Source organism: Mixophyes fleayi, chromosome 7 (assembly GCF_038048845.1).
Source record: "Mixophyes fleayi isolate aMixFle1 chromosome 7, aMixFle1.hap1, whole genome shotgun sequence".
Classification (NCBI taxonomy): Eukaryota; Metazoa; Chordata; class Amphibia; order Anura; family Limnodynastidae; genus Mixophyes; species Mixophyes fleayi.
The window spans coordinates 59,718,620-59,730,105 of NC_134408.1; the positions used below are offsets into that span (position 1 = coordinate 59,718,620).

The window sequence follows — 11,486 nt, forward strand, 5'->3', positions numbered from 1 at the left end:
GGTGTGAAGGTCATTGCCCCTTCCAATGTGCATGGTTACAGAAACACTGTTAATATAGTGTCATCACAGTTCTTTTCATAGCTCATAGCTCCTTAACCTAGATGAGCACAACACCCAGTATATACTATATGTACAGGCCCAGGAGAAAACAGGCTTACAGATATTGCATTGCTTTCTTTTATCCAATACCATGTAGGTGATTTGAAATATGCATATTTAGAAGAATAATTTAAAAACAAGGTTATCCACGAATGTGCTTCAACTCAGATTGTACTTATTATGCAGAGCTGCCAAGTATATAATGTTTTAGAAAATAATATATATATAGAAAACACAAGTATAGTTTTTAAGTGAAATATTTTATTAAACTTGTAACAGGGTTGGACTCTTCTTACAACATATTGTTCAGACAAAAGATATAAATTAGGCGCAATGACTGGGTTTATCTGTATTTGGAGGTAAGAACACCAGAGACAGCAGCGATGAACTTGTCACAGGCAGCATGGGCTGTTGCATCAAACTCAGCTGGGAAGTGGGAAGCCAGAACAACCAGGATGCAGTGAGACAGCAGCTGCAAGAGACATTTATGTCAGTCATTATTATTTACTTAAAATATCAGCCTTCAATAAAGCACATCAATACACAATCATATCTGAATGTTATCAAATTCTTTTAATAAACATTTACTAATGACATAAAAATATTTTTAAAGCAATTTGAATGAATTCATATTAGAATAATTGTATTGTGAAACAATTGAAAACATTTATTAATCCTGTGTCTTAATTGTATTGTAAAACAAGTAAGAACATTTATTAATCCTGTGTCTCACCTTGAAGTTTCCTGGGTCCACTCTCAGGTTGTATGCATGAAGGTCACTCAGCTTGGACAGGGCTCCATCTAAGTTGTCCAGATGCTTAGCAGCATCTCCAAGGGCAGCAAGGACCTTACCTCCATGAGCCTGGAGATCAGTAGATCCGTGGCTCACATCAAAGTGGCTGAAGTAAGTCTTGGTCTGAGGGAAGCTCAGAAATAGCCTAGAATCAAAAGTCAACATTTAGTAAAACAAATTAGAGATTTATCATCTTATAATTAGCTCAAAAGGACATTGAGTGTTACAAAGAAATTGGTAATACTTGTATAGCATATCTCCGCCAGTAAATAAATAAAGTTGCATCTATCTCTGTCCTTCATTTTCTATCAAACATTACACAGGTTGCAGAAGAACACAATATTTCTTAGTTTTAGTATATTTATTACATACAATATGAAAATAAAAATAATATCTAAAGCAGTTTTATTAATTTGTCCATTATACTAAATAATAATCTATGTTATATAAAAAATAGGTTTTCAGGTTGTCTTTTTTTTTTACCTTTCCAAAGCTTCAGCACCGAGAGCGTTTACATTTCCGGAGACTTTGCCCCAAATGCCCACAATTGCAGCCTTCTCAGCATCAGAGAAAGTCATCTTTCTGGTGTGTGGTCACTGAGCCTGAGATGAAGACTTGAAGAGTTTGATCTGTTTCCTGGTTCTTGGTCACTCACATTTTATAGAAGAAGGGTCAGCAAACAGTTCTATCACTATTGGTCAGTTCTGAGTTACACCCAACCATAAGTGCTGTGATTATCTCTCCTAGAAAAGTGCTGCATATGACAAATATATTACAGGTCAGCTACATGAGAATGCATGTCAGGATGTAACACACGTACTGTGGAATTTATAAATTAGCAATACATATAGTTTTGCATTTCAAAAACTTATCATTAGTTGTAATGACAATTGTTGCTTCCCATGAAGTCTATTGCATCTTGTTAGTTTATTAAATACACACAAAAATGTATAATTCAGTAATTTACTTAATTTGTATATATGTGTCTTTTTGCTGAGCAGTGTAAAATAATCGTTTTAATTACTGGTAGGAGTTGCAGTGTAGATTGGGGCCGTAGGCCTCACTGAGCTCTGGCAACAGTGAGGGGGACATTGTGAAAGTCAGTTTTGAGTAGAGATGCTCACTGACCCCGTGTTTTGGTTTTGGTTTTGGTTTTGGATCTGGATTACCTTCGTGTTTCGGTTTTGGTTTTAGTTTTGCAAAACCGCCCTTGCGTGTTTTGGTTTTGGCTTTGGTTTTGTTTGGTTTTGTTTTGCAATTTGTTTAAAAATTTAATTTTTTTGGACTAAAATAACATAATTTATGTATTATTTTGTACCTACATTATTATTAAGCTCACTAACACTAATTTGCAGTCATTTCCATTCAATTTTGTCCACCTCACAGGTCACAATATTATTTTCATATACTTTTAGCCAAATACTGCAGCGAGCTGGCTGGATGCTAAGCGACAGAGCAACGACACAAAGACCATGCAGTTTATATCACATCTCGAAAACATTGCCACACACCAGTGTCACAAACTCACCGGTACAGGACTTACACAAACAACATCATTGTCATCAACATCCTCATGATATCATAGCATGATACTGCGACAGTAAAAACGCACTTTTTTTTTTAATAACATTTTTAGAAAATAATATTTTTGACGTTTGGCAATCCTACATCATATGGCGGAATTGTACAAGAAAAATACATGTTTTCCTAGAAAGATCATAGAAACCTGTATTTCAACATGCTAATTGTATGCAAAGCATCTCATATCTTGGGCTATTTATCATTCAAGAAGAGTGAGTGTGTGTTTGATTTATGCTGGTTGCTGATAAGTGTAACCCTGCCACTTTTTCTTAATTCTGACATTTCTTGATTAATGTCAGTGTAATTTGTATACAAATGATATTAAGGCGACTCATTAGACTTTTAGGGGCATATTCAATTGGCCGCGTTACTGTTAAAAGTAACGCGGCTTGCGCACTATTACCGTTATTACGATACCTTTAACGCCGGCTTCCTGCTCGCAGGTCAGGGAGCTGCGAGCTGAAATCCAGGTTAGAATAATACCGGTAATACTTTTAACGCAGCGTTACTTTTTGAGTAACGTGGCTAATTGAATATGCCCCTTAGTACTATATAAAGAATGAAATTCACTGCATTACAACAGTTTTGTTTTTGGACACATAGTAAATATTAGGAATCCATACACAATGCCATAACAATAATGTATGAATCATCATAAAGCCAAATATATCACTAAACATACAATTGACAACTAAAATATGAGGCATTAAAGGAGATATTGTTTTCCTGGCACCAGCATATCTGCTATGCTTGTGAGAAAATAATCAGACACAGGCACAGTTAAAGTAATATCCTCCTTTTACTCATTTGCAAAGACTCCACCATTGCTTCTTATAAGGTGTATACTTTATGGAAAACATTATTGACATCAATTACTGTGATGTGTTCACTATAGCGACCACTAAGCTCATATAAATACATTATTTATAACATAATAATCTTACCCTGTTTCTTTCTTTTGTGTAGAAGACACTGGGCGCTTATTGAGAATTGTCAGCACTATTTTCACTGGTTTGCTGTAGTGATAATCCATCATTTGTATTTAGATCCCTATTTGAACAAAACTCGCGAGATCCGGGATCCGACGACGTCACGATGACGTTCGCCTCAATTTGAAATCCAATTTGGCGGGAAGGGACGGCTCGGTACTCGGATAGCCGAAGTTCGGGTGGGTTCGGTTCTCGGGGAATTGAGCCCGCCCATCTCTAGTTTTGAGTGGGATTACATATGAGAGGGTTATTTGGTATAGTTTTCAAAAATGTCAAAATCAGTCAAGTATGTGTAGTACAAAAAGCAAAGTGCAATGCAAAATAGATATTATTATTATTATAAAAAAAATTTAGAGAGCGCCACAAGGTGTCCGTAGCGCCGTACAGGACGAACAATATCACAGTACAAGGTGAGACTGCACGGTACGATTAACAATAAGCACAGTAACTCAGGAAGCTCAAAGCACAGCTTGAGAGACTGGTAGAGAGGATGGGGGAGAGGGTTAATCTGCATAGGCTGGTAGTCTGAGCCCAAGAGGGAGGACGCGGATGACAGGTAAGAGATGGTGTAGAGAAAAGCGAGAGGGGTCGAAGGGCAGAAGGTCCTCAAGGAGGAGGACTGAGTAGCAGGAGAGCAGAGTTAAAAGTGGTGGAAACAGGAGGAGAGATGGCCCTGCTCAAAGGAGCGCACAATCTAAGGGAATGGGTAGACAGGCAGAGAGACACAAAGGTGAGAGGGAGAGAAGCAGGGAAAGGAGGCTGAATCAAGGAAGGGCGAAGAAGAACTGGGGAGAGGTAGATGACAAGGTGGGTAGTTAAGTTGGAAACTGATACATAACATAGTAAGTTTAGAAGATACTTATTTGACCAAAATGTAATTTCTGAATATGCAAAAGGACATTTGTACAGAACTGGTGCCTGTAGTCGACAACTGGGCATTGCCTGGAACTAACATAGTGCCTGTGATTACCAACTGCCCTGAGCTGTGAAACACCACTTCACCAATAATTCTAAATTTCATAAAGCCATGAACTAACACAGTACCTGTAATTACCAACATCCCAGAGCCATTGACGATCACAGTGCCTGTAATTATCAACTGCCTAGAACCGGGAAATAGCGCTATACTTGTAATTATAAGCTGTCTGGAGAAGGAACTAGCACAGCGCCTATATTAACCAATTGCACAGAACCATGAAGTTGCACTGTGGAGAGTGCCCCTAGAGCGTCCCTGGAGCAGTGTAGAGGGCCATGAAGAGATGCTACACAGAGGGCAGAGCAGGAGCTGACCAGGAGGCAAAGATAAGAAGATTACACTTACCTGGCCTCCATTCCAGTGCAGGTAAGTGTGGTCCTTCTGTTTCCCGGCATTGGTGACAGCAAATCTGGACAGCAAACTATCAAATGTACCCCAAACCTTAGACCTCTTATATGCTTGTTTAGATAGAGCCATATTTACCTTCTGCTTGATGTCCTTGTATTGTCATTTCTTTGTGTCATGATCTCCTCAGTTTACAGTGGTGTGCAGGGCCGGACTGGGACTAAAAATCAGCCCTGGCATTTAAGGTACACAGGCCCAGCTCAGTTCCAGTAGGGAAAAAATATGTGCCGCCGAACAGGGCGTGACCTTATTGTGTTGTGGGTGTGGCCAACATGGGGCATTGATACATACATTATAATAATACATTACATTTATCATTTTAGACAAATACACAGGCACTACTGTTAGAAGCACACAGCTTTGCCTTCACAAGCAGTATGTTGTGAAGCGGGACATACCTCCCAACTGTCCTTGCAGTCGGACCAAATCCTGACTAAGGGAGACATTCACCCAAATTCAGGACTGCCCCACCAGATTCAGGACAGTTGGCAGACTGTCCTGCTCTCTCCTACCTGTCTTGGTCACTTTCACCGCTTGTAGCAGCTGGTTTCTTTAGTTCAGTTCATTCTTGTCTTGATCCTGGAATATTGAATGCCCTATTTTGAAAAAAAATGGGTACATGAGATTTATAAAACTTCAACCAGCCCCGGTGTTAAAACAATAGCACTCACGTTTTAAAATTAGGCCTCCCTCAAGTCCCCACAATAATAACATTCACATTTAATAAGTAGGCCCATTTCCCTCCAACCAGCCCCAACATTAAATTAACAGTATACCCATTTACTCAAAACATATTTCCCTCCCTCCAAACAGTTCCAGCAATAAATTAAATAGCATTAAAGTTTAATTAATATAGCCATTTTCCACAACCATCCCCGACAATAAATAGTTCATATTCACATTTAATAAATAGCCCTCCTCCCCAAAATCAGCCCCATATTTCACTGATAGCCCTAAACCACCCCAGCATTAAATTAAATGTTCCTTCACCTCACCTTAAATAATTAGCCCCCACCTACACTCTACCATTAAATAGCATACCTCCCACACTATATTGAGATCCTCCCTTCCCTCACATATTATATTAAAATACAGCGCACGCACACACACAAACACACGCTACATTTACATTTAAAACACCAGCCACACACAGACACACTATTAGCCACACAGACACACTGTACTGTTAGGCACACAGACGCACACTGTTCTATTAACCACACAGACAAACTGTACTATTAGCCACAGACACACTGTACTATTAGTCATACACTAACAATAAACAATAGTGACCCACAGCGCTACAAAGTGGAAAGAATATCTAATCTCAATGCTCATCACAATAAAAATGCTAATAAAGTATAGCAATAAACGTGAATGAATATATAAATGTGTGACTGAACCAATCTGTACTCTCTATATTGAAACCAAACAAAAGGGGTTTAGAAATGAACTAAATAGGAAAAAGGGAAAGTGGAAATGAAAGAAAATGTCCCAGAGATGTTTCAAAAAAGGTGCCAAAGTCAGTTGAGCCCTCCAGTGCTGCATACCCACACAAAAAGTCCCACAAGGGGTTAATGGCGCACACTTTGGATTGGAGAAATATCTAGATGTGTATCTGTATATGATATATAACATCAAGGATTAAATACGGGTAAAAACCCATGGTCTATTGCATAGAGACCACCAATATCAAACAAGCAGGAAAGCCTAAGACACCTGTAATTAGATCAATATAACTGGGGGACTCTCTGAAGAATCAAAGGAGAAATCGTTGGCGATTTAGATATCTAACAGTACAGTGCTTATTGCAGAACGAGGCAATCATAAAAATCCAAACAAACATAGAAAAAAACATCACCAGCCGGCAATTAGACAATTAATTGGATCATATATATTGAAGACATATAAAAAGTATATATAAAAAGAGAAGGGGGGGAGAACCTTCAGTACTGAGGTGATCAATTTAATTTGACAAAACGACTATCTTGTCCATTATCTTACATCTGAATGAGGAAACACAGTTACCATAATCAAATTAAATTGATATAATTACAGGTGTCTTAGGCTTTCCACAGCGCAGCCCCCATATGTTATTTCATCCAACATCATCTTCAGTGACCACCAGAGGACCATCACATCCATGTCACAATATGATCCTTCAGTCTACCACATATAAAATGTCCAATAGTCATGACATACAGCCACATATCGGCATAGCAAACCTGTGCCAAGCACACACAGACTTGATCCCACCGTATTCAGCCCCCCATCCTATACCCACACAGACACTATTACACACACACAGACACTTACCTGTTACATCCGAGCAGCAGCACCCCCTTCCTGCGCGCTGGTCAGCGGGGAGTCAGTGACAGCCGCCAATGCAGTAATCACATTGAACGGCACTTGTCATGTGATGCCGTCCCATGTGATTACTCACATAGACGGCTGTCACTGACTCTCCGTCTGCCGAGTAGCGCGCAGAGTGTTGCTGCTCGGCGGGCACACGGACCGGCCCATCTGGCCATCGGCCCTTCTGGCATTTGCCAGAAGTGCCAGATGGCCAGTCCGGCCCTGGTGGTGTGTAATATGCTGATGCTTTATAAATAAAAGATGATGATAATACAAGGGGGAAAAGCATTTATTGGTGCATTTCTACCAATAGAATAATAAACTAAAAGACACATTAGTGAGGCTAGTAATAAAGACTGTTTCAACATCAGCACATTTCATGATTTATTTAGGAAATATATGGATTAACAGGATTGTAGGAGAAAAATGTGAAACTTGTCATTAACAAAGAGGATCGTCTTAAAGTGCCAGTAGGCATGAGTTCTTTTAAATTATGTTTTTATTTAATCTACAATGGTATTTTTACCCACAAACTTAAAAAAAAGGTTGCATAGAGTTTTTCCTAGGAGCAGCTCCCAAAAACAAAATATGTACGAGTACCTTTGTTTTTTATTTGCAAATGCCCCTCTCTCCCCACTACTTCACTGCAGACAACAGAATGGTACCAAATGCAAATTTCCGACAGGGTTCAAATTTTCCTGCTACGGAGGATATAAACTCTTTAACAGACTTTATGTGACTGATATAAGATAGTTATAATGCCATATGAAATAGATGACCTATGGAATACCTGACTCTCATTAAGTGATACAATTATTCTAGATCATCTTCTAAATTACTTGAGTGCTCTTGCACTTATCCTTGTACCACATACACTTTCAGTAGCTAACGTCAATGTCTCATTCGCACACACAATAGTCTTGCTGAACAGTACCCACAATGCACCATACTCACACAAACATATTGGTAAGTTAATTGGCTACCAACAAAAATGGACCTTAGTGTGTGTGTGTGTGTGGTAGGGAATTTGGACTGGAAGTTCCAATGGGGCACGGAATAGTGACTACGCCTAAGTTGGCTTCCACACCCTCTGTAAAAAATGTAAGTGATTTGAGTCCTATTGTAAGGCGCTATATAAATAAATAATTATAAATAATTATTTACAGTTTACCAAATAAATGTGATTCTAATACACCAAATAAATATACCACACTTTACTGAATGTTGCAAAGTTATTCCTTTGCTGCATCGGATGTTTACAGCATGTTGTTGCTTTTTGTATGTGTACTTCATGTGTTTTTGTGTCCCCTTTGTTAGTTGCTCATTGCTAAGTGTTGGCCTGGGCTCCTGTTCTGCCTTTTGATCATTTGTTTGAATATCTGAATATAGATCAGATAAGGATGAGAGAAAGGAAGAGAGCGGGGACAAGCCTTCTACATTAGTGAGAAATTACATAATTGTACAAGGTATCCAGTTGTCATCTCATGAAGGAATCTTGACCCTTATAAGGAAAATAGGATATTGCAACATAGCTCTAAATTGTGGTCAATGAAGATGAGAGCATGTTGTTACTTCTCCATGTTTAATGTCTAGAATTTGAGTCTACTAATTAATTTATGTAGATACAACAAATTTACTGTCAAGTATTCCATTATTTTTTATTATATTTTCTTACTTTATAATACAGTTACCTACATTTATTTGTATCTTTCTGTACTGTATGTAGATCTTAAGTATGTATACTGGAGAAGTTAGGCAGTTTTGTCCCAGAAGACCCAGAGACATTCTGACTGGATACATTGAACCTATTTCTTAGCTGCAAATAACTCACTAACCCTAAATAAGCAAATTGTGAAAATATAAATAGCTATAGTAGCACTCAACAGAAACAGATATCTGTTGGCTTCTCATTTAATTGTTCTTAGGTATTCAGAAATACTTATCAGTGGAGCTGTATTACATGTTAGTTTCACTTTATGTCATCACGTTTTATAATTCTTTATTTTGTCAGGTCAAGAAGTATTATTATTGTTTATAAAGCACCAATCAGATTATCCAGCACTGTACAGAGTATGTAATCATTTGGAATATCAACATTTCTGAGTATGACTCCTTTTTTATCTCTATGGGGTCATAACAGAATGAGAAAGGAAGGTGAAAAGGAAGGAAATGGCAGAAGGGGGAAATGATGTAGGTGTTAGTATTGAATTATAATAGAGATATTATTTTCAGGTGAGCATTAGTGGGATTCACAGGTTAACAGGCACTATAAGGAGGGAATATAGTAGTGAATATGGAGTAGAGGTGTCAAGGTCATTGCCCCTTCCAACGTGCCTGGTTACAGAAACACTGTGAATATAGTGTTATTGCATTTCTAACTCATAGCTCTTTAACCTAGATGAGCACAGCCCCCAGTATATAGTATATTTACAAGCCCAGGAAACAACAGGTTTACAGTAATTACATTGCTTTGTTTTATCCAATACCACATAGGTGATTTGTAATATACATCTTTCTGCAAAGTTATCCAGTTAACTTGAGATGCATCTGTTGCATGTCTGGTAAGTAAAACCACAACTGCATTTGCATGATCATCCAAGAATCCAATTTCCTGCCGGAGAAGCACCTTAAATGATAAGGACCTTAGTCTCATAGTTACATTTTCTCCATATATTCCCATGATAATGTATACAATTAGACTGATCACTCCCAGTGCAAGAAACATGAAGGGAAGTAAAATTGTCCTTTGAATTCTTTCATACTCATCTACAATGCTGAATGACTCAATAATTTCCCCAAAAATGACTGCAAATGAATATGTTTCATTTCATTACTTATTAAGAAGTGCTGCCAAGTATATAATGCAACAGTAAATAATATGTATATAAAACACAAAGTATAGTTTTTAAATGAAATATTTTATTAAACTTCTAACAGGGTTGGAGTCTTCTTACAACATATTGTTCGGACATGAGATATAAACTATGAGCAATAATTGGGTTTATCTGTATTTGGAGATAAGAACACTGGAGACCGCAGCGATGAACTTGTCCCAGGCAGCATGGGCTGTTGCATCAAACTCAGCTGGGAAGTGGGAAGCCAGAACAACCAGGATGCAGTGAGACAGCAGCTGCAAGAGACATTTATGTCAGTCATTATTGTTTATTTAAAATATCAGCCTTCAATAAAACACATCAATACACAATCATATCTGAGTGTTATCAAATTATTTTAAGGAACATTGTTTACTAAAAATAAAACAATATTCTTTAATAATATCATAAAAGTATGTTTAAACGTATTTGCATACATTCATATTAGAGTAACTGTATTGTGAAACAAGTAAGAACATTTATTAATCCTGTGTCTCACCTTGAAGTTTCCTGGGTCCACTCTCAGGTTGTATGCATGCAGGTCACTCAGCTTGGACAGGGCTACATCTAAGTTGTCCAGATGCTTAGCAGCATCTCCAAGGGCAGCAAGGACCTTACCTCCATGAGCCTGGAGATCAGCAGATCCGTGGCTCACATCAAAGTGGCTGAAGTAAGTCTTGGTCTGAGGGAAGCTCAGAAATAGCCTAAAATCAAAAGTCAACATTTAGTACAAACATTACAGATTTATCATCTAATAGTATTCTCAAAATTATTATTAGACAAATTGGTAACACTTGTATAGTATATATCTGATAGTAACATAGAAAATTGACATCTCCCTCTGTTCTTCATTATCTGTCAAACATTACATAGGTTTCAGAAGAATACAATTTATCTTAATTTTAGTATATTTCTTACCTACAATATGAAAATAAAAATGATATCTAAAGCAGATTTTATGCATTTGGCCATTATATTAAATAATAATCTATGTTATATAAACAAGTTTTCATGTTGTCTTTTTTTTATACCTTTCCAAAGCTTCAGCACCGAGAACGTTTACATTTTTGGAGACTTTGCCCCAAATGCCCACAATTGCAGCTTTCTCAGCATCAGAGAACGTCATCTTTCTGGTGTGTGATCACTGAGCCTGAGATGAAGACCTGAAGAGTTTGATCTGTTTCCTGGTTCTTGGTCACTTACATTTTATAGATAAAGGGTCAGCAAACGGTTCTATCACTATTGGTCAGTTTTGAGTTACACCCAAGCAGAAGTGCTGTGATGATCTCTCCTAGAAAAGTGCTGCCTATGTACAATTATATTAAAAGTCAGCTACATGACATTGTAGCACAACATATATGCAGATGTTGTATAGATTTTAGATTATGAAGTCATAGATCTTTTATATTAAAAAC

The 11,486-nt window shown here is 37.8% G+C and overlaps 2 protein-coding genes across 2 annotated transcripts; both read right to left on the reverse strand.

Moving 5' to 3' along the window:
* Positions 1-338: 338 nt before the first annotated feature.
* LOC142098712 (hemoglobin subunit alpha-3-like) lies at positions 339-1,499 on the reverse strand. The gene is made up of 3 exons (XM_075181529.1): positions 1,376-1,499; positions 833-1,037; positions 339-571 (listed from the first exon to the last, which is right to left on the reverse strand). The coding sequence occupies exons 1-3, from the start codon at positions 1,468-1,470 to the stop codon at positions 443-445; spliced, it is 429 nt and encodes a 142-aa protein (XP_075037630.1). The 5' UTR covers positions 1,471-1,499; the 3' UTR covers positions 339-442.
* An 8,700-nt stretch (positions 1,500-10,199) lies between these two features.
* On the reverse strand, positions 10,200-11,197 carry LOC142098713 (hemoglobin subunit alpha-3-like). The gene is made up of 3 exons (XM_075181530.1): positions 11,103-11,197; positions 10,571-10,775; positions 10,200-10,328 (listed from the first exon to the last, which is right to left on the reverse strand). Exons 1-3 carry the CDS (start codon positions 11,195-11,197, stop codon positions 10,200-10,202), a joined length of 429 nt encoding a protein of 142 aa, XP_075037631.1.
* Positions 11,198-11,486: the final 289 nt, after the last annotated feature.

Coding starts and splice junctions, on each gene's coding strand:
- LOC142098713 (XM_075181530.1), bottom strand. CDS start 11,197: ATGACGTTCTCTGATGCTGAGAAAGCTGCAATTGTGGGCATTTGGGGC. Junction 10,776..11,102: donor GGTGCTGAAGCTTTGGAAAG/GTATAAAAAAAA, acceptor TTTTGATTTTAG/GCTATTTCTGAGCTTCCCTC. Junction 10,329..10,570: donor TGGACCCAGGAAACTTCAAG/GTGAGACACAGG, acceptor TGTCTCTTGCAG/CTGCTGTCTCACTGCATCCT.
- LOC142098712 (XM_075181529.1), bottom strand. CDS start 1,470: ATGACTTTCTCTGATGCTGAGAAGGCTGCAATTGTGGGCATTTGGGGC. Junction 1,038..1,375: donor GGTGCTGAAGCTTTGGAAAG/GTAAAAAAAAAA, acceptor TTTTGATTCTAG/GCTATTTCTGAGCTTCCCTC. Junction 572..832: donor TGGACCCAGGAAACTTCAAG/GTGAGACACAGG, acceptor TGTCTCTTGCAG/CTGCTGTCTCACTGCATCCT.